The sequence below is a fragment of the Myotis davidii genome, unplaced genomic scaffold, assembly GCF_000327345.1.
Source record: "Myotis davidii unplaced genomic scaffold, ASM32734v1 scaffold847, whole genome shotgun sequence".
NCBI classification, from domain to species: Eukaryota; Metazoa; Chordata; class Mammalia; order Chiroptera; family Vespertilionidae; genus Myotis; species Myotis davidii.
The window spans coordinates 458,058-480,569 of NW_006298049.1; the positions used below are offsets into that span (position 1 = coordinate 458,058).

Consider the following 22,512-nt stretch of genomic DNA (forward strand, 5'->3'; position numbering starts at 1 on the left):
AAGACAGCTTTTCCCAGCTGTAATCAGAGTAAGATGTGACTATGAAAAAAGGGTCAGGGAAATTCAACATTTCTTGCTTCAAAATTGGAAGAAGAGGGCCATAATCTTAGAGGCTGGAAAACATAAAGAAATGGATGCTCTCCTAGAGATTCCAGAGAGGAGTGCAACCTTATCTATATCTTGATTGCAGCCCAGTGAGACCTGTGCTGGACTTCAGACTTACAGAACTATGAGATAAATTTGTGTTGTTAAAGTCACAAAATTTGTGGTAATTTGTTATAGCAGCTAGAGGAAAACAAACAAACAAAACATTTGCCCATATAGTTAGCATTTCCAAAAAAAAACAAAACATTTGCCCATATAGTTAGCATTTCCAGTGTCCTTCATATTTTTTTTTTAGATCCAGATTTCTTTGCTAATTGGTATCATTTTCTATCTATGAAAAAATTTCCTTTAATGCTTCTTGTTGTGATTACCAGAGGGAAAAAAGGATGGGTGGAGGTAGAATAGGATAAAGGAAGGATAAATGGTGATGGAAGGGGAAGGAGAACTGACGTTGGGTGGTGAGCATACAATACAATAACAGATGATGTTTTATGGAATTGTACACTTAAAACCTACATACTTTTATTAACCAGTGTCACCCCAATAAATTCAATAAAAATGTTTTTAAAAAGAAAGAAAAAAGTGACAGGATAGGGGAACTATGCACAAACTTTATTACCATTATTGAGCTGTGAATTACACTGCTCAGAAATGGCTTAAGTTGCCTCAGACTTTATACTAGTATATATCCTAAGGGGTAAAACCTTTATGTAATTCACCAAGGCTTTCCATTTCAAGGAATTTGGATAGAGCATAAAAACAACAACAGAAATTGTTTTTTTAAGAACAAAAGAAGAAAGTTGAATCATGAAATTGCTGGGTCATGATCTAAAAAAAATATTTATTAGACAGTAAAGAGTCACTGATTCAAGAGGACTTCTAAAAATAAAAAATAGGATATGGATAAGCAAGTATTTGAGAGTCCCAATGTAAATAAACTTTATCTCAGGAGTGGAAAAATAAAAATGGTGCTTATCTTAGAATGGGCAGGACATTCCATAAAAGTATTAATGAACAGGAAAATCTGTCCTTGGAATCTTACTCTCAAGCCATTAGTATCCACTGCCAACACACTGTTAGCCCAAATCTTCCTCATTAACTGCTTATTCCTTATCTGTGAGTATTCTCTCAGGTGGTAGCCTCTGCAGCTTTTACACCAAGACACTGACCTTTGCTGGCCATAATTGATTGGATCATAGAAATACCCTGCCTGGTCAGATTCTTTAGGAATTTGAAATTGGGGTTGTTGTTGTTGTTTTTGTGTGTGTGTGTGTTTATCTCACCTGAGGATATGTTTTATTATTGACTAGAGGCCCAGTGCATGAAATTCGTGCACAGGAAGGGTCCCTAGGCCTGAGCATTCTCAGTGCGCAATTTACAATCTTCAGAGCTGCTTCTTTTTGTTTCACTCACTCCTCCCGGAGAGTGGGTAGCACCATTATGGGGGACGGGCCAGGTGTGCCTGTTTGAGGCCAAGGGGCAGCATCGGGCTCCCGGGATGCAGCAGAGAGGGGGGCGGGGCTGTCAGAGAAACCCAGTCCAAAACTTGAAAGGAAGCGGGAGGCAGTGAGGGGCGGAGGGTGACAGCTGCACAGGGGTCTAGAAAAGCTGCTGGGTGGGGGCAGCCGAGGAGCCTGGTGCCTTTCACATGGGATAGGCTCCACATCCCTCCCTTTTCCTCCCTGTGACCATCACCCCAGCTCTCCTCCAAGGCTCTGCCTGGGCTCACCCTACACAGCTTCACACCACCCCGGGGCCCGCACAGCCCTGCCCGCACTGCCTTGCCCACACCGCCTCGCCCTGCCCATGGGGCTCAGGACAAACCCTGGGAGCTTCCTGACAGCTCTCAGCACTTTCCAGTCCAGCCCCCCAGCACCCCCAGCAAGCTAACCTATTGGTTGAAGCGTCTGCCTCCTGGTGGTCAGTGTGTGTCATAACGACTGGTCGAGCGGTTGAATGCCCAGCGGAACTCGGGTCAAGGAGACAATTTGCATATTAGGCTTTTATTATATAGGACTAGAGGCCCAGTGCACAAAGTTCGTGCCCTGGGGAGGGGTGTCCCTCAGTCCAGCCTGCACCCTCTCCAATCTGGGACCCCTCAGGGGATGTCCCTCTCACAATCTGGGACTGCTGGCTCCCAACCGCTCGCCTGCTTGCCTACCTGATTTCCCATAACCGCTTCTGCCTGCCAGCCTGATCACCCCCTAACCACTCCCCTGCTGGCCTGATCACCCGCAACTGCCCTCCCCTGCCAGTCTGGTTGCCCCCAACTGCCCTCCCTTGCTGGCTTGGTTGCCCCAACTGCCCTTCCCTGCGGGTCTGGTTGCCCCTAACTGCCCTCCTGGTCGCCCCTAACTGCCCTCCCCTGCTGGCCTGGTCACCCCTAACTGCCCCACCCTGCTGCCTGATCGCCCACAACTGCCCTTCCTTGCCAGCTATCTTGTGCCCACATGGGGGCGGCCATCTTGTGCAAAGGCATGATGGTCAATTTGCATATTACCTCTTTATTATATAGGACATATGACTAATCCACCACTTTTACTATATATTTATCTCTACCAGTGAGATTTATACTCAGACGTTTTCTTGTTACTAATTAATGCCCTTTATTCTCAGCTTAAAGAAGTTAATTTAACATTTCTTATAAGGCCAGTTTATTGTTTTTAAATGTTTTTGATTTTAGAGAGAGGGGGAAGGATAGAAACATTGATGAGAGAGAAAAATTTAATCTGCTACCTCCTGGGATGGAGCCCATAACCCAGGCATGTGCCCTGTCTGGTAATTGAACTGCTAATCTCCTGGTTCATGTGTTGATGCTCAACCACTGAGCCACATTAGCTGGGCGTAAGGCTAGTTTGGTGGTAATGAATTCCTTTAGCTTTTGCTTGTCTGGAAAAGTATCCTTCAATTCTGAATAACATTGCTGGTAGAGTATTCTTGTTTGGAAGCTTTTTTTTCCCTTAGCACTTTGAATATATTGTGCCAGTCCTGACCTGCAGTTTCTTCTGAAAAATCTGTTCATTGTCCTCTAGGGTTTCCATTGTACCAACAAGATGTTTTTCTCTTGCTGCTGTTGGGTTTTTTTAAAAAAATTTTTTTAAATTGATTTTAAAGAGAAACATTATTTTTCCATTTTATTTATGCATTCATTCATTGATTCTTTTATGTGCCCTGACTGGGAATCGAACCCACAACTCTGGCGTTTTGGATTCAACCAACTGAGCTATCCAACCAGGGTTCTCCTACTCATCTTGAAGTGGCCCTTTTACCATTTATTGTGAAGGAGCTCCCAGTTAGTTTTCAGGTCTTTTTCAGAAGGAATTGTTTCAATGTAGTTATAGAGGGGGTGTGTCTGTGACAGATGAGTTCAGGATCTTCTTTTTTTAAAAATTTTATTATTGATTTCAGAGAGATCAAGGGAGGGAGAGAGGGAGATAGAAACATCAATGATGAGAATCATTGATGAGCTGCTTCTTGCATGGATGGCTCCTCACTGGGGATTGAGCCTGAAATTCAGGCATCGAACCAGGAATCGAACCATGACCTGGTTCATAAGTAGATGCTCAACCACTCAGCCATGCTAGCTGGGCAAGTCAAGATTTTAGAAGTAAATTATGAACCAAAAGAGGATCAGAGACCCAAATTGACCAGTGTCACTTACCAATTTTGTGACAGAAATGGAGTAGTACTCTCAGTCACATACGAATCATTTGGGGAATCTTTATAAAATGCATACTCTGTTTATTAGATCTGGAGTAGAGACTCAGATCCTGCATTTGCAGAATTTTTGGTGCAATATTTGCATGTTTTCACTCTAAATACCAATGATAAGTACACTGAAACTGTTTGTAAAAGTTCAGGGTATATAAAAAACGAAAGCCATGTTTAAAAATTATTTATTTACATTTTAAGCTCACATTAAAAATGTTCTAAGATAGGATGGCTAAGCTGAAATATACAAGGTTGATATACACATAAACCTTTATCTGAGAAGAATCCCAAAATGGCTTTAGATGAACTCAGGTTTTCTGTCACAAAACCAATGTTCCTTAAATCATGCAGTGATGTCTTCCCATAAGAATAAATTTAACATCTCTTTCAGAAAACTGAGAAACAAAAAGCTAACTTGGATTTATTATTAAACAGCTTTACATGCCATAAAACCAAAACTATTTTATGAGGCTGAGATGTTCAAATAGGTTCAAACATGATATAATGAATAAGTTTTAAATATGGAATGTTTTGGTTATTAGGCCTTGACTTGGTTTTTGGTTTACTTGTATAATTATATCATTCCAATGGTCATTCCAGGTAACCCGTTCAAAACCAGACTTGCTTAATACTATTTATTACAAAGCACTGAGTCTTCCCTTGATGGGAATACCTTTAAATGCTGACAGTAGCAACACCTTTCTTTTTCCTTCACTCAGAAAAAAATAAAGAAATCACAAAAAATAAATTCATTCCAACATGTTAAAATCTGCCATAAAATCTTATTCATTCTTTTTTAAAAAAGTTCCTCATAATAATACATGCCCTGGGTATTGGTACATTATTGAAATACTAGACCTGTAACAGCTCATCCGATACCTTTAAAGCGTATGACTTGGTGATCTATTTATGTAAAATATGCTTAAGATGAAATATATAATCAATGCATTTGATGCTTCTGAGGAGGATTGGCATTTAAAATAGTTTTTAAAATCTGAGTTTATTAAGAATTTTAGAAAAATAAATAAAATACTGTGGTGGTTCTACCCTTCCTTCCCCTTCTACTTTCCTTCCTTCACAAATTCAAGCTTAAGAGCTCAGGCTTCTAAAAAGCAGAAGAGTGTGAAACAGAACACAGGTTTTCCTACCCTCTTCTTAGTACAATGTGTTTTATCACTAAGGCAAACCTGATTTTCTTCTCTTGAAATGAAGATCCCATCATCTAGGACAGTGGTTCTCAACCTTGGCTGCACATTAGAATCACCTAGGAATCTTTTTAAAATCCCGACTTCTGGGCCTCAGGATTTTAAAAAGATTCCCAGGTGATTCTAATGTGCAGCCAAGGTTGAGAACCACTGATCTAGGACTTAATTTAAATAACTGTCCTTAGGAAGTCAAGAAAAAGTGCTTTTAACAAACAAGCAGCTATAAATGTCTATAAAATAATATACAACTTGTGATTTTAAAGAGTGCTATTATAAAGTTTAAAAGCAAAACCTAAACATTTTAACAGTTTAATCTCCTTAAAAGGTCTTTTAAAAAGCCATACGCTATACTATAAATGGCCAGTTAAATTCCCATTCTAATCTACTTTACAAAAATAAACTGCTGCACAAATGTATTAATTAAGGTAGCTATGTATTTCTCATGTTGATCTTTTTTCCCAACTTCAAAAACGCAGTAAAGTAAGAAATTAAGCACCTAGATGTTGGTTAAATATACTTTCATTGGAGCAGCATTTTGATTTTGGATAAAGGGATCCTAAATGTAGTCTAAAACTTTCCAGAAAGTCACATTCACATTCATTGTAAAGCATTTTATATACATATAAATACAGATTTGTAAGAAATAAGCAAGTTAACCTACACTTTTCATAATGTAAAAATTAAAATACAACATGTGATTGCAGGCTATGTCAGCTATTTGAGAAGTATGCTTGGTGTTCATTTCTGGTGGCAATAACCTTAAGTAACTTGAAGCATATCACATAAGCATACCACAGATACCTAGTTTATTTATGACCTTAGCCCAGGTCTAACCCCAGTTTTAAAAGTGAAAAAGATTCTGTTAAATTCAATGCGGTAAAAGTAGTTGCATTTACTAGTAATGTTTGCCCTGGAAAAGAAAGATGAGGGAAGGCAGATATCAGATGCTTTGAGGTATAATTATACGGAAGGATTGAAATTCTTTGTCCAGGAGGAAATCAGGATGTTCTGATGAAAGCTGTCTAAAAATGCAAAGGTTTGCTTCATGAGTGTGAACTCCATGCCTTGTCAGGACTCTTACAGTGAGGACTCCTGTATTGGCAAGGCGGGACTAATAGTAGATGGTCAGGCCTGGAATAAAGTTCCTTGATGCAAATTGTTGTGCTGTGATTGAGTTTCTAACATATGGCTTCTTAGACAGTTTGCTTCATCTTTTGTTCCTGCCCATAAAGCAGTGTCTGCTTTTGCTGTTATACCTCTTGTAAATCAATGGGATACATCCAAGTGAATATTTCTTATCTAATTGCTCTTCCACAAAAACGAATAGGTGATTGTGATGAGCTTTGTTAGTGTTCTACAGCTAATAAAGTCTTCCATCAACTGCTGGCTGATGTCGGCTAAAACATAGATTTACTTGGGGGGCAAAAAGTTATCCAGCCTACAATGTTTACTGTTCTACAAAGTTCTGGTCTTGAGGCTGAATAGGAAATCCTATTTGGCACTTCTTTACCTCAGATGGTATGCCAATGCTTACCACAGGAAGAAATTCTTATCAGATTTGAGTGTAGAGGAGGAAGAAGTGTGGAAATATTTAACTATTTAAACAAACAAGAAATAATAATAACTACTCTATAAATTAAAACCAAGGCCTCCCCCCCCCTCCCAGATTATATTCACTAAAAGTATAGAAATAAAAATCCCACTATGGCTCTTAATATAAGACAAATAAATATGTTCACATGGTATTTACATTTTAAATTCTTAAAGAGGCCCTATGTGATGTCAGAAATACAGTTTAAAGTATTATTCCCTGAGTTCTGAGGCAACCCCATAGGTAATTTCATGAATTCTAAGACTTTGGGGAGATTGAAACCCATGTGGAGTGCTTATCTTACTTTTAAGTAGCTGTTCTCCAAAGTGGTTGTCCAGTGCCTTCCCTATAGTTCAAATGCTTTAAGGATGTGGCCTTATCCATTTATTTTATTTTACTTTTTTTAGGAGACAAGCTTCCAAATGAAGCTGATAAGAAGGGGGAAAAGACTGTTTAAGGAAAGTAAAGTTTTAACATTAGTTAAGAGTGCAGTTGAGTAAATCAGTTTTGTATCTATAATACATCAGGAGTGACAATACTGTCACAGGTGGTAGAAGATAGAGCTCTATGGAGTCTGGCATTTTTGACTTCAGTGGTTATTGAGCCCAGCTGCTGTCAGCAAGCAGAAAGTCTACCAATTAATTCAAAGAATGAAACTATTAGAAACAGAATGACTTTCCCATATTTTAAGCCAAATATATGCCTTAAGAAGGCATATATTTGGCTTAAAATAAAGATCAAAACAACAAAATTAATTAGATCTCAAACATAAAATATCTGGAATTTAATAATTATTCTAAAAAAACTCATTCAAAACTGGGGTTTTAAGGTTCTTGAATTGTTGTTAATATCTACCTTCTTAGTGGCTCCTAAAATACTTAAAAATTCAAGACTTGAGAATACTTCAAACAGTGAAATATGTGAATATTTGTTTGCAACTCCCATTAAAGTCTATTTTGAAAAACTCATTACAATGAATGGAAACTCCAATTTTGTTGCTGACAGTTTTAGGTTAGGCTTAACTTGAAGCCATTCAAGGTTTTTTATATTAAAAAAAAGAAAAAAAGGTTGAGAGAACCTACTGAAATGTTCCATCCATTTCAGTAAAGTGCACAAACATGAATGTATCCTTTGGCTTTGCTATGACCTCAAGGGAGGGGTAGAAATCAATGGTGCTGGTGTCAGATTCCTGACTATATTGCTGAGGCTGGCAATCTTCTCTTCTAGGAGGTAATTTTTCTTCTCGGCTGTTTTTTGTCGCTGTTCAGTCATTTCCAGAGCTTTCAACAACTGGGCATTTTCAACATACAAATCCTTCACCACTGCATCTGCTTTAGTATTCTTGCAGAGCTAGAAACAGAATCAGAAACATCTTGACTCCATTTCTGTAATTCTTTTAAAGTCTGACATAAGGGCAGTTGTTCATAAAGGCAAATAGGTTCTATCAATTATTTTCTTTTATTTTACAATACAGCTTTAATATCAGACTGGCATCAGAGGTACAAGTGGAGCAAATCCACTTATGTCAAGCTGTTACTTTGCATAATATGTTTGTAGAAGTCACTAATAAGAAGAACAAATTGATATTTGAGGGTTAAAAATGAAAGTGTTTTCCACCTAAATAAATTGGGTATTATTTATTCTCTAAAAATATTATAATTTATAACTTAAAATTTCTGAGTTTTAGGGTGTGAACTGTGTTTTAACTCTGTTCTTAACAGTAGATGCTTGAGCTTCCCATTCATAACTACAACCTACTGATTATTTTAAAATGTGACTCATGTGTTATAAACAGATAAGATTTTCCTAACTCCTCCTCGCTTGCATAGAGCCGTGTCCAGAAGATATATTCTAATACTTATGGTTAGAGCATATAGTCTAGGTTAGGGTGGAAAACTTAGCAGCCTTGGGATAATTTTATTATTGCTTCTGTTAACATTTCCTAATCCATCTTCCCTCATTCCATCTTTAACTCCTCACTTACACCCAATTGCAAGCAGGACATCTAAAAGTATAAAGGCTGAAGGGACTAACGAGTGGCTAATGAATTTATTAACATTTCATAGGGCAAGGATGAAGCCCAGAAGCTAGATGACTGGCGAGTGTAACATCGTAACCTACTCTCTATTGAACTGTTCTAATACAATTTTTCCCTCCCTCCCATTAAAAGACACTTTGATGGTTCTTTATCATCTAAAGAATGAAATTCAAACCCCATGGCTCAGCATGTAAGGCCCTCTACTGCCAGCTCCTCCCCATCTCTCTAGTTTCTTCTGCTTCTCCCTGGACAGTGCTGTGCCAAACTATTAATGTCGAAGTGTTTGCAGATGTCCACACCCCATATGTTGTCATAGTTCCATGATGTTTCCATAGCCTAGAATGCCCTTCCCACATTTCTCCACCTCTTAAAATCTTACTCAACCCACAATACTAGATTTGAGGTATTTAGGAAACTTTCTTTAAACTCCCTGGGTTGTGTCAAGTATTCCTTTTGTGTTCCCTTCTACTGAAAATAGAGTGGACACCGTTTTCTTTATTTTTGAAACTACTACTGGCCATATGCTCAGTACTTGGTAGGTGAACTACACTACATGTAGGCAGAGATATTGTTTTGTTCACTTCTGTATCCCTAGTGCTTAGAACAGTACCTAGCACATAGTAACTATGTATTGAATAAATTAAAGGGTTGAATCCATAAATGCTTATTTTACAGGACTTTTTCTTTTCATTCTGTGTATTAAGATAAAGGACAAAGGAGAGCTCCTGTCTACCTCTGCATTAAGACCCTCTCTTGGGATTATTCTTCCTAATGTTATGTATCCAGAAAACAATGTTGGGCAACTTTCTCCTGCCTAACCCACATTTTTTGGTTAACCCCTACCAGTTCATCTCAAACTTTCCTAGAAACTAGTCCTTGTTGCATGTCTCTTCAGTGGATGTACATATAATTTCTAAACACAGAGGCCATACCTGCCACCAGAAGGTGAAAAGGTTCAGGCTGCTTGGTGATCTTGGAGTTCAGGGTCTGCATTCTAATTCAAAGCATAGCCTTTTGAGTCTGGTTATAAGCATAAGGTATTTTTTGAGGTTGTCCTGGCTGTTGCAAACAGAAAAGCTAAAGTTCTATATCCTCCAATTTTTTAACAATATATATTTTCTGTTTATTTAAGTAGGAAGACTTCCTGTCTTGGGTTAAAAAAAATAAAATCTGCGAGTCACTGTTAGCAAATACACCATTTTAAAAATTGTGGACAAACATAGGCCTTAAAAGAGCTTCGGAAAATAGAAACGTGGAATACAGAATTCATATTTTTGAAAGGATATAGGGGAATGTGAACCCTCAATTCTTATATACATTCATAGTAGAATTTGCCTTTATTAGACAACAGTTAAGTTAATGGCAATAAAGGAATGTAAAACTGGAGTTGAAAGTGGAATGTAAAGTGGGCGGGCAGAGATGACCTGGGAGGCTCACTTGTTCTTTGAGCTGATTCACTTTCTCCTGAAGAAGCCTTTTCACCAATTTCAATTTCTGTTCAACTTCCATCATTCGTTCCTCCATGGCAGTTACCAGTTGTTCCTGGTTTTCCTGAAGGGGGGGAAAAAGTATTATCATTTGAAAATCATGCCACACTGAAATGAAAACATTAGTAGTCTATTTTCCCCATAAGATGTCTAGAGAAAGGAGAGCAACTGTTTGCCTCTGTAACAGGAAGGGTGGATTTCTTATGAAATGGGAGTTCTGAACACTGCATGGGCTGTGCATGTTACAAAACTAATCCTATCAGAGAAAGAATCAAAGATAAAAAAAGAATCTTACCTGTGTTACCATCTTCCCCTGAGACAAAGCAAAATTCTTAAAACCCATAATTTAATACTTGTGTGCACTTTTTGTAAAATAGGGATCTAAAGTAAATTAAAAGATGGATATTAACCTTCCATCTGTGATTTGGGTCTTTGCAATACTGTAGGCCTCTTAACGACAAAACAAAAACTGAGTGTATTCACGATCTCCAAATCGGCTTGCAATATGCATGTCTGTTTTTCCTTCGAAATGGCTGATTACTGGGGAGGTTAGCGATAATCAGCCTCTTCCCACGTATTCTACTCATCTGTTTCCAGTCTGACTTGTCAATGTGAAGCAAACATCTGGACTGGAGGGTGGGTTTATCATCTGAACAGATTTAAAATTAAGAATCTTCTCCCTACAAACAACTCCTAGATAAAACAGGGCAGCAAAAGAGCTCTGGCTTCTCCCCTCCTCATGCAACAGTGACAGATCAAGAAATATGTGGGCTCTGGAGAGAGATGTAGAGTACAATTGACTGCCCCTCCTCACAGTCCTCCAAAATGTTCACATAAGGAGGTTCAGATTTTAAAAGGTTCTTCAAATGTTAAGCAGGTGTTAGTGGCTGATGGCATAACCAGCCTTTAAAAATATCCTCAAAGAGGCATCCTTTCAAAAGCACGCAGAATGACCAAACATGAGTTGAAAGCCAACATTTGTTTGGTTATTAATTAAGAGCGCCTCTTCAAAAATAAAAGGAACAACTAAACCATGTCATTGATTTGAAGATAAAAATCATAGTAGGCAAAAGCATAATGTAGAAAGTAAATTTTAAGAAATCAGACTTTGAGAGCATCCAGCTTAAAAAAAAATCCTATATTTTAAGATATAATAGCTTTTTAAAAATTCAAACTAAAAATAGAAAGTGCCTGATTTCCATTTGCCTTCAAAATTACTAAACTAAACAAACAGAAAACAACAGTGAATTAATTCAAAGAACATGGAGCATGGGCAAAAGAATGGGGAAAGAGGAAAAACAAAGGCAGTCATATTTAAAATTCATTTTATTGTTTCATCAAAATTGTCCTTTTTCCTGTCAGAAAAGTACTGTACATCTTATACAAAACAGTATAAATAAACCCTGCTTTTCTTCAAATTCCATATATAAAAGTAGTACCTTTTATTAAAAATAGTTACAACATACGGAATGAGAAAATATATAGAACACATCCTTTCAAAAGAATCTCAAATCCACTCTTTAAATGGTATAAATAAAATGATTTGTAACAAAGCTGAAATTTGTGAATTTGACTCACAAAATTTGTCATTTCTACATAAATAAATAAGAGACAGAATACTGCAAAGGCGTAATAATAATAATAATAATAATAATTTAAAAGAGCACTTGATTCCAAAACATTCCTCAGCTTATGCCTCTGTGTTTGTGTGGTATGCGTGGTGTGTGGGTGTGTGCATTTGAGTATCTGCCATGGTAAGAAATGCCATCAATAGCAGCCCAGTTTTCACAGGTGCCCAATCCTTCTGTAGGAATCTGCATGCACTGCTCGCTGCTCCGGTAGCAAGGCCTAGAGAAAGAAGGCAAGTGGTACACTTCACCCTGATGTCCAGAATATGTTTTTTTGGGGGGGAATCTAAATTCACACATTTATAATGCAAACAGTTTTTAAAAGCACGTACGTTAACACAGCAAAGCAAGCAAAGCAACACAAAGAGAGAAGAAATCACATCACTCCATGCACCAGAGACAACATGCAGATTCTAATAATATTCTTAAAATTAGTGTCCCCTCTGTTACAGAAACAGGAGAACCTAGTGAGAGTTCTAGTGAGAGCAATAAGCAGTCCACCCTGCCGTCTGACTGTAGAGATTTTTTTTTAGTATAAAAATTGTAACCTTTTTTGTCTACCTAATCCTGAAGTAATTGGAGTCATGGGATATTTATTTTTAAACCTTGGTGGGTGGGTCGGGAAGAGCAAGCTTTGGGAATGCTGTGTCTGAGAAAGCAGTAAGTGGAGTCTTAGCCTAATCATTGGTTTGAAATGTCCAGTAAATCTGAAGTCAAGGTTTTATAATTCAACTCTGTAATGAAAAGTTAAAGCATCAAGTACCTCACCATCACAATTTTTACTCAAGAATTTAATTTTAATATTTAATTGAAGTGGAGTGTAGTATAAAAACATGGATTTTAAAGCACAAAAGAAAAAAATTTGTTACGGTTTTGTTGGCAAGAATAGATGACAGAAGTACATCATAACAAAGCATAGATATATATTCGGAGAGGAACAGACAACTGCTCTAATGTATAATTATAGAGTTAATGTGACTGTGCAAAGCCACTTTGAGGGGATTACGGAAAAAGAGTTGGGAAACTCCTTCTCAAATGTTAACTGAGAAGCAAAGTATTTGAAAACAGAAAAGCATCCAAACCAGAAAGAATTAATTTAGAATTCTATAAACTGAGTATTTTAAATTTTATTTCTAATTCTTAATAAACTAAATGTGCAAGACCAAAGAGTTAAGAGACTTCTGGAAAGGGGTGATTATAAATGAAGAGAAATAACTATTTGAAAATCTAGGTGATATAACATTGTGCCTGGTGGTGAGCTGGGATAATGCGAATTGAAAGGGAAGGGGAAGATCTTTACTATCTTAAAAATAGTTTTTTATATGGTGTAGCTGGAAAGTTCACTCTAAGTTAAGTGAACTATGTCATCTAAAGAGTCGCTGGCTGCACATTCAGCTTTGTTGGTTGTGAGAAGTCCCCAGCTGTGAATTCCATGGAACCAGCAGGCTGCACCCCTCTGACCAAGAAAACCCAGGGAGCTTTGTTAGTAATGCGTCTCCTAGAGTTGCACTGGAATTCTGTAATATTTTGGCATCAGAGAAGAATATTAGGTCAATTGTTCACTATGTGCAAGCGATCCTGATACTTCATCAATTATGAATGTGCCAAAGAGACTCAGGACACCTAATTACCCGGCTGAGGAGCTGAGCGCTCAAAAGCAGCACTGAAGAAAACAAAACAAAAAAGGTACTGCACTTCAGTGGATTTGTGATACAGGCAAGGTTAATCTCCCACAGAAGATCGACATTCTTTATCTCCACCTTTCAACTGGTATAACTTCCAATAAACAGGTAAAATGAAATGAGGTGATCTGAGTTTCTAATGAAGGGGAAAAGCCTCATACCTGCGGTGTGTTGGGTTCAGAGGTTCTGTTTTCAGGTTCCCCCTGCAGGCGCTGGTTTATCCTTTCTGCCTGCAGCAGCTGGTGTTGGAGCTGCAGAAACTGCTCCCTGGGCACCATCGGGCAGGCTTGCTGCTGGAGAAGCTGCAGATCCAAGGCGTGAGGGGATGGGCTAAGCATCACAGTGGACTTCAGGTGCTGCATCTGGAGAAGGGCAAAGCCCTGGTCAGCAACAGTGCCTTCCAGCACAGAGCTGCCCTTAGAGGTGTTAAGCAGAGAGCAGTGAAGCCTGACCCACGGATAACTTGTAAATCAGGATAATGCATGAGTCTGAGTAAGAAGTAAATGGGAAGAATCGTTTTGCTTAGGAGATAATAGGCATGACCCATGGACACAGATAACAGTATGGTGAAGGCCTGGGGGAGGGGATACCATGTGGAGGGGGTCAATGGGGAAAAAAGGAGGACATATGTAATACTTTCAACAATAAAGATAAATTAAAAAATAAATCAGGCCTTCTTAAAAGTTTTAGGCTTAAAATTGTTCTTCCTCACTCTTGAGTGACTGTAAGGGTATGAGGTTCATGGTGTCCATAATGTCTGAATCCTAGCTCATTTTTTACTTACACTAGAACTTTTTACTTATCCCTCTTTAAGAAACAACATCCACCTCCAGGGTTGGAGCAGGCAAAGGGGAGAAAGTGGTTATGCTTTAGGGATTGCTATTTTACTTACCATTCATAAAGATTCTTAAAAGCAAACAACATTCAATGGCGATGTGTTTTTCAAGTTAGCAATATGTTTTTCAAAGAATCTCGTATCTACAATTATTTTAACCTAGCCTAGCTTGTCAATGTTATACTCTTAAATAGCACAGTGAGACAAGCAATTCTAGGGTATAAGGAGATACCACAGAACATCTGGGAATTGAAGTACATGGAATAGAAGTATTTGTTCAAGATAATGAGGAAATGATGTATGTTATCACATGCCAATCAAAGGTGGGGAGAGGAAGAGGAGCAGAGAATGCACTGCATTTGGCCAGTGAAGCATGCCAGTTCACATCTGTCGACACATTTCAGCAGCACACAGGGCTCGATGGGAGGCATGCAACAAATATGACTAAGCACTAAACTCAAGTAGGACCTCCAGGCCTGTGAGAAGGGAAAAAGGGCCTCTAAGACACCACTACAGTGACATGTTATCATGAAACTTCAGAGCCACTATCCATTTCTTGAAATCTAAATGTCTAAGGTGGGCCGTAGACTCAGAAAAGTCACCACTTTATTTTCAGGAATAAAGGAGTATATGGAGAATTATAAATCCCATGGTTTTATATCATTGGGATGGTTTTCATCACATATCTTCAAACACTGAGTTTTAAATACTGAGGGAAATCCTATGTACATGTAAACAGACATATTCTACAGTTAAAGCAAAATGAAAATGAATATTGGCTCTTACCTGAAGTACTTATTAACTATTATAGTCAGTAGAAATGATTACATGTGCAAGGAATTTAATGAGATGTCTCCATGCTATGAAATTCATTGAAAGAGAATGTTCTACCTTCACACACTAGCTCAGGCAGAGAACTGCACCCATCTCTGCTAGTTCCAACCACAGAGTTCTAGGTACAGGTTAGCCACAGACAGAACAAAAACAAAAGAAAATTACAGGAATTATAAAGAGAAGAAAAGTATTAGTTATAAAAAGAGAAAGAAGAGTACAAATTGGGTATATTATATACCTGGATATGTGTGCTCTAGTCAGTAAGAACTTATAAAGGACCAACAGTTACATTTTTTTCTGTATATAAACTGTACAGATATTAAAAAGATTTGGAAGTAGGTGGTGATGCTTGTAGAACATCATGAATGTAATTAACACCACTGAATTGTATATTTTAAAATGGTGAAAATGGCAAATTTTATGTATATATTTATCACAAGTTTAAAAATTAACAATATACCTAAAAACACATTGAATTGTACACTTTAAGTAGGTGAATTGTAATGTGTGGATTATATTTCAATAAAACTACTAAAGAATCCAATTTGTATAGGTGTATGCAGAGTTAATAATGCAGTCTTACTAGTATTTTCCTAAAGAAAGTTTTGTTACAATACTGTATAAGATGTTCTTTTCAGTGTTCCAATAAAACATTCATGCTTTTTCTTTATTCAGGCTCTAGTGCCAAGTATACTCCCTCATCCATTTGTAAATATTTACTATTAGATCGGGAGAAAAACAGTGAGGGAAAATTGCTTAGGACAGCAAATAAAACAGGGTTGGGAGGTAAGGGGCTTCTGAGAGCAGGTGAGAGAATTGGCCTGTTGGCAGTGCTGGGAGAGGCTCCGGTATTGATTAAGTATACCCTGCCACTTTTCAACTTGGCCATGCCAGCCTTAGCTTCAACCATGTTATTGATTACAGTATATAATTATTTCATCAGAAAAGCATATCTACGTCTAAACACAGCCCACAGCTCAAGGTTTTGAACACATTTATTATATGCTATCAGAGAGAGAGAAAAAATGGTTTGGATTTCACTATTTATAGCTCACTAATCTATCAGTGGATAAATCAGAGGATATAATAGTTTCAGAAACCTCCGTGGTCATTTAAATGTCAATGTGATCTATTTGCCCATATTTCACATTTAAAACCCAAGCATCTATTTAAAGTGACCTTTGCATGTGCCCAGCTTCACAAAATTATGTAAACATCTCTCTCGCTTCCTATAATTCTCGCTTAAACATATTTGTACTTTTTAAGAGCACAAAAAAGACATTTCCTACTCATGCCTCTCTACCTTATAGAGATTTTATAGTTCACTAAACATTGGATTAATATTTTCATCTACCTAAAGCAAAGTATCGCAATGAAATTATAACTTATTAAGGAGGATTTGTACCTAAGTTGTTTTATAGCCTCTCACTGTTCTCAGTATTCAGAGAGCAATCTAGTAGACTGAAACCCAATGTCCAGGTTGACGAGTTTTACAAATCCATCTTTATATTTAACAGCTTTACCTCTCCCAAGGTAGTTACTAATGTAATGAGCAGTGGCAACACTTGAAAATTAAACTTCTAAATGCTAATGTTCTCATAATCTCTGCATGGATTTCCTAATTGAAGAGGTTGTTAGAGAGCAATCATATCTATAAAACACTGTAATATGGACGGTATCAGGAAATTATTACAACCATAGCAATGGTGAGAGAGCCACAGGTTTCTTGGATAGTTTTGGACAGAGTCCCTGCTGAGGTCCTTATGTTGTATGATAATCACCACTGTTCCTTCCTCTGTAAAGCAGTATGAGTTCCTATGACTGTGTATTAAGCTAAAATGTCCATCAGACTTGGCAAGATAGACCAAAGAATTCAGCTCGGTTGGCAACATACTCAGATTTTCACTTTTTCATAAGACGAATTCAATGCTATGCTAGTCTCTTCCAACAAATGGCTCATTCATGGATTAAAATATTCTTCATAGCTTAGGCCATTTGCTTCAAAGCTTACCTCCATTAGCTGCTCATCCAGTTTTACTTGTTTCTTTTTCAGGCCTTCAGTTTCCAAATGAATTGTTTCTAATTCTCGTTCAAGGGAATTCATTTGACTGACCTGTTAAAAAACAAAAAATTCCCTTAAAAAAAACAAAACAAAACACACCCATCTGAGCTGCTCTACTTTATTTTGACGAGTTTATGCTCGTCAGAAATCTCAGCTCTTGGAAGAAAGCTGAATTCATTCCTTGAAGGAAAGCAAACAGTAGAATTCAGTGCATGTATTACATTTAAGTAATCCAGTTTTAATCACCACTCCTTATGTAGAGCAGATTCCTTAAGGGAGTAGGCTTTCAAACTTCAATGCCACTCACTGTATAAAATACATTTTACCTTGCAACCCAGAAAATACACCCACACCCACATGTATGTATACATGCATAATTATAAGTACTTATCACTGAAAGAAAGCTTTCAGAAATAGTACTTATCCTACCATGTACTGACATTTTGTAGAATAGCTTATTAATAAAAAATGCTGTTTCACTAAATCCATTTTATGATTCTCTACTATGGATCTGTAGTAGATCCATTTTAAGGCAAAGTTTAAAGATTTAAAACTGGGACTACATAAAACCTGATTTTTATAACTACTTTCTCAATTTTAAAGATGAAATTTAAAGACTTTATGAGTATCCATTTCTGGAATTCGTTTTATTATAGGAAGAATCTAATTAGCAAACACTGTGATTCTGAATACTGCTAAGTACAACATATCTGACAATATTCTATGATGTTGACTTTTGCTTCTATCAAAAGAGATGAAGAGAGTAGTAAGAATTGTTAAACAGAGTGAAATCTCTCAAGGTACAGTTAAATTTCTTATGTTAAAACTTATCATTAGACTTTTCCCTTAGTGAGAAGCTGAATGAAATCCACTGTCTTTCCTGAAAAGTTTACTTGAATGTACCTAAAATTAAATGTCATTTCAGCTTTAGAGCAGTGTTCTTACTGCCAATGCTCATCATAACTTTCACAAACTTAAAAAAAATTATGAATTAAATTTTTTTAACAGAATCAACCTGCCTTCTTTCCCCCCTCCTTTTTATTGAATTTATTGGGGTAACATTGATTAACAAAATTATGCAAGTTTCAGGTGCACAGTTCTACAGCACACTTTTGTAGCTAAGTAAATGATCATTATTGTCAGCAGATTTTAAACAAACCATTTGTTTCAGAAAAGGAAGGTAACAGTGAAAACTCTTGAGTTTTAGTTCAGGAAAAGAGAAAAAACATGAACAATAAGAGCTCCCAGAGTAACAATGGTCTAGAACTCTTAACTTCGTGGAACAAGGGACTGAACTGTGTTACAAAGGTTTAACCACTGTGGAGCCGGCCTCCAAGATGGTCCCCTATGATCACCTCCTTCCTGGTCTTCACACCCTTGCATCATCCCCTCCCATACTCTACCAGGGTTAGTCTGTGTGACCGACAGAATAGAGCAGAACTAACGGTGTGTATAATTTCTGGGATTAGCTTATAAAAGGTACTACAGCTTCTGTGCTGGTGTTTTTTTGGATCTCCCTCTCTCATATCACTCACTGCCACATCCTTAGAAAAGGCCCCAGGAGTGAGGGGCTGAGGCCTCTGGAAATCAGTCAGCAGAAAAAAAAAAGAAGCCTTCCAAACAGGTACGTGAATGAACCTGGAAGTGGATCCTCAGCTGACACCTGGACTGGTAAGTGGACTGCAACCTCAGGACAGACCCTGAGCCAGGAGCGCTCAGCTAAGCTGCGTCTGAATTCCTGACCCTCAGAAACTACGACAACAAATGTGTGCTGTTTTGCGATGGCAACAGATCATACAGACCTAAAATGTTCCTGATTTTCAGGCTCCGTATACTCTACTAACTTAGAAATGCTTTATAATACTCATAGAGATGACTAGCTGTCTTCTTTATGAAAGCTTGAAGTTAGTCGCCCCTTTTCAAACATCAATCAAAAAGAAGTATGCTGTTTTGACAAGATCACAAGAGCACAGACATAAGGGAGAACAAGAATATGCCACTGTAGTGATCTCCTTGGAAGCAGGCAGGGGAAGAAACACACACTTAGGGACCCATCACAGTCAGAACGTAGGCACATGGTTAAACGCGTAAAAACGCACCTTCCTATTCGCAGGAGATCTTTCCTTTTGAAACTGTTCGCACTCTCTTTTCAAGCTCAACTTCTCCTGCTCTGTGGGCTTCCCAGTACCTGATGCCTTGACCTGTGCTTGGTGCGTGGGGGGAAGAAGGCTGGATTCCAGTTGACGGACCTAGTGAGCAAATGTAAGAGGGAGATGCTAAGATGATCACCCAGCCAGGAAAACAAACAACGGACATAAGGAAAGTTTTTATACAGCACTTGGGAATTATTGTATTAGAAACACTTTTTTTTCAGTCAAGTCTGCTAGTTTTCTAATCCCACTTTTTTTGTATATCAAAAGATCCTTTCTAGGTAAATCTAATTTTGGCTTGATTGGCTCTAAAAACTCAACACTGTAAAGAACAGACAGGGAAGGAGGGCACTTCCGGCTCTACCAAACCACTGGGAGGAGAGTCAAGGAAGTAGACGTACTCCCAGCACTTTTGCTCTGCCATGAGCATGACCTGTTAGGAGTGAATGAGGTGACAGTCCCTTCTACTTTGTATTGGACTGTTCACTCCTGAAACAATATATTTACATCAACTAAGCTCCAGGAGGACAGTGACCTTGTCTGTCTTGCGCAGCACCGCAGCTTCAGTGATAGCAGAGTTGTTGGCAACAGTAGGTGTTCTAAATGAAAATCTGTGGCTCGAGGTGATTAAGTAAAGGTGAAACATAGTTGGTTCACTACTTAGTACAATTAAATAATTTAAACATCAGTTTAGTGGTTGGAAGAGATGATCTTTAATGACCACTCTAACAGTGACAGAAGGAGACTTGACTTGGGGTGGTGAACACATAATACAATATACAGATGATGTGTTGTACACCTGAAATCTATGTAATTCTATTTACCAATGTCACTCCAATAAATGCAATTAATATGCATTTGAGATTCAGCTATGCTGTCGTGTATGCAGATGTTCATTCCTTTTCACTGCTGAATAGTATTTCCTCGTGTGGATGTGCCAGTTTGTTTTTCCGGGTATTTGGGTTCTTTCCAACTTGGCATATTAATAAATCTAATTTAGACATTAAAAAAAGACCATTCTAACCTTTCTAAACTTGAAAGATTTAAATCTAATGTTTAAAAACCATTCTAACCTCTAAACCTTGAAATAACCTTTCAAGGGGGAACCTTTTCTCTTACAAGGAGTTAGACCAACAAGATTTGAGTCTTGTTTTACCATTTTTGTATTACTAGTCTCCGTGTCCAGCCTATTTAAAGAGGAATATATGGTTAACACTTCCATGAGTTTATGTTTTGGATATGAGGATTAAAAATCACAGATTTAGTTCTAAAAATATGTTTTTTATCAATTTTAGAGAGAGAGGTGGGGAGAGGGTGAGAGAAAAACGTCCACAAGAGAAACACTGATCTGCTGCCTCCTGCATGCCTCCTACTGGGGATCAAGCCTGCAACCTGGGAATGTGCCCTGATGGGGAATTGAACTGGTAACCTCTGGGAGCACTGGATGATGCTCAACCAACTAAGCCATACCGGCTGGGCTAAAATCACAGATTTTAATACAGAACTGCTTATACAAAATGAAAACTATTGTAGAAACATACCAGGATAAAATTAAATGAAAGTAAATGATAAATTACACATTCTCAAAATAAGTCTGCTGTAACAGAATACTCAAATCCACACCCTAGAACTATTTTAAACATATAAAACATTCATTTTCACATCAAAGTAAGCATTTTCAGACATATGCCACCACGTGCAACTTTTCCAGTTACCTTCTCCCGGGAGTGTGTGAGTTCTGCCCTGGTGTTCTGCACCACAGTCTGGAGTCTCTGGTTCTCCTGCCAAAGCAGCTGTTGTTCCTCATTCCTTAGATGATCCAACTTGTCCCAAGACAGCCGCTGCTGCTGGTTATGGAATCCTGATGGGTGGGTGGCTACTTCTGGGGCCCAGTTCTTAAGAGACAATTGCAGAGTTAAGCCTTAAAAACAAAGCTGATTTCTGTTGTCAGTGTCATGCTTACCTAATGACAATTCTTAGTAGGTACCTTTCAACCTTTACCTTTGTCTTCTAATGGGAGTGAATGTATGTATATATATATATAAATAAAACAATGTTATGGGTGTTTGAACAAAAAAAGGTTTGTAAACTCACTGTTTAAAACGGTCTTTGGCAAAACAGCCCCATCAAGTCTAACAGCAAATGGGATTGTTCGACAAGTCCCAGCTCCATACCGGACACAAGTACATACAGATTGGTGGCCATACAAACTGCCTCATTCTTATGAAGTTATGCTTTGAACCCAGATAACTGCTCTTTTGATTAACACAGGACACCAAGGGGACTCGGAAATACACTGCTAACTTGAACGCTTTCACAAGCTCAAGTCGACTTTCATTTTCACATATGCAATCATATCCTTTTTCAGATTGCAAAGCACATACCGTCCGTGTGATTGAGGCCTGAACACAGAAATATACTTTAAACTACCAAAGCGATTTTTTTTCTTTTGGATCCTGAAAAATGCTTTAAAAAACAAAAAAGGTAACACAACTTGATAAACCTTTTAAGTTAAAACATAAAAAAGAAAAAAAAGGCACCATCTTATTTTGAGAAAAAATGTCAGCTCAGATGTAATTTTTAAAAATGGGAACAACTATTAAGAGATAAAGTAACTTACGTAATGCCTACTTTTATGGTAGGGCATCTCAAAATCTACCTAGGGCTGACATCCATAACATTTTCTTAATTTATTTGTGCATAGATGAAGCAGCATTGTGATATTACGATGAGACACACTTCCTACAACATCAAAATGTTTTAATTTTACAACAAAATAACTTAGTCATGGTCTTCTGACTTTCACAATACCAAAAGTTAACTTGTCACGATGGTTCTATTTATATAAAGTTCAGAACCAGCGTCCCCAATCTATGGTGCGGAGGGTGGAATAGTGGTTCCCTTGAGGTTAGCGACTGGAGGGGACAGACGAGAGCCTGCTGGGAACTGGGAATGTTCTATATTTTGAACAAGGTGGTGGTTAAACACACACACACACACACACACACACTCACACGTAAAATAGAACGTTTTACATATATATGTATATAAATAATCAAGTTATATACTTAAAATGTGTACACTTTACTGTATAAAGTTAAACCTCAATAAAAAAATTACCTTGACATCAGCATTCTGAAGTTGCTTACATAAAGACATCACTTCTTGTTTTAAAGCCTCCTCT

At 37.8% G+C, this 22,512-nt stretch overlaps 1 protein-coding gene across 5 annotated transcripts in view; it reads right to left on the reverse strand.

Annotated features, from left to right (window-relative positions):
* Positions 1 to 6,916: 6,916 nt before the first annotated feature.
* NIN (ninein) overlaps positions 6,917 to 22,512 on the reverse strand; it is an 88,599-nt gene continuing 73,003 nt past the window's right edge. For 2 of the 5 annotated variants that reach the window (XM_006773770.2, XM_006773769.2), the window contains 7 exons: positions 22,449 to 22,512; positions 21,044 to 21,223; positions 19,278 to 19,427; positions 17,128 to 17,229; positions 13,609 to 13,809; positions 10,088 to 10,201; positions 6,917 to 7,962 (listed from right to left, as the gene is read on the reverse strand). The exon at positions 22,449 to 22,512 is cut by the window's right edge and continues 101 nt beyond it. In XM_006773770.2, coding sequence (XP_006773833.1) covers positions 7,753 to 7,962; positions 10,088 to 10,201; positions 13,609 to 13,809; positions 17,128 to 17,229; positions 19,278 to 19,427; positions 21,044 to 21,223; positions 22,449 to 22,512 — 1,021 coding nt within the window. In that variant the 3' untranslated portion in view covers positions 6,917 to 7,752. Of the gene's footprint in view, positions 7,963 to 7,985; positions 10,202 to 11,385; positions 11,986 to 13,608; positions 13,810 to 17,127; positions 17,230 to 19,277; positions 19,428 to 21,043; positions 21,224 to 22,448 lie in introns of those variants that run through there. The other 3 variants (XM_006773775.2, XM_006773772.2, XM_006773773.2) reach the window with 3 other exon arrangements.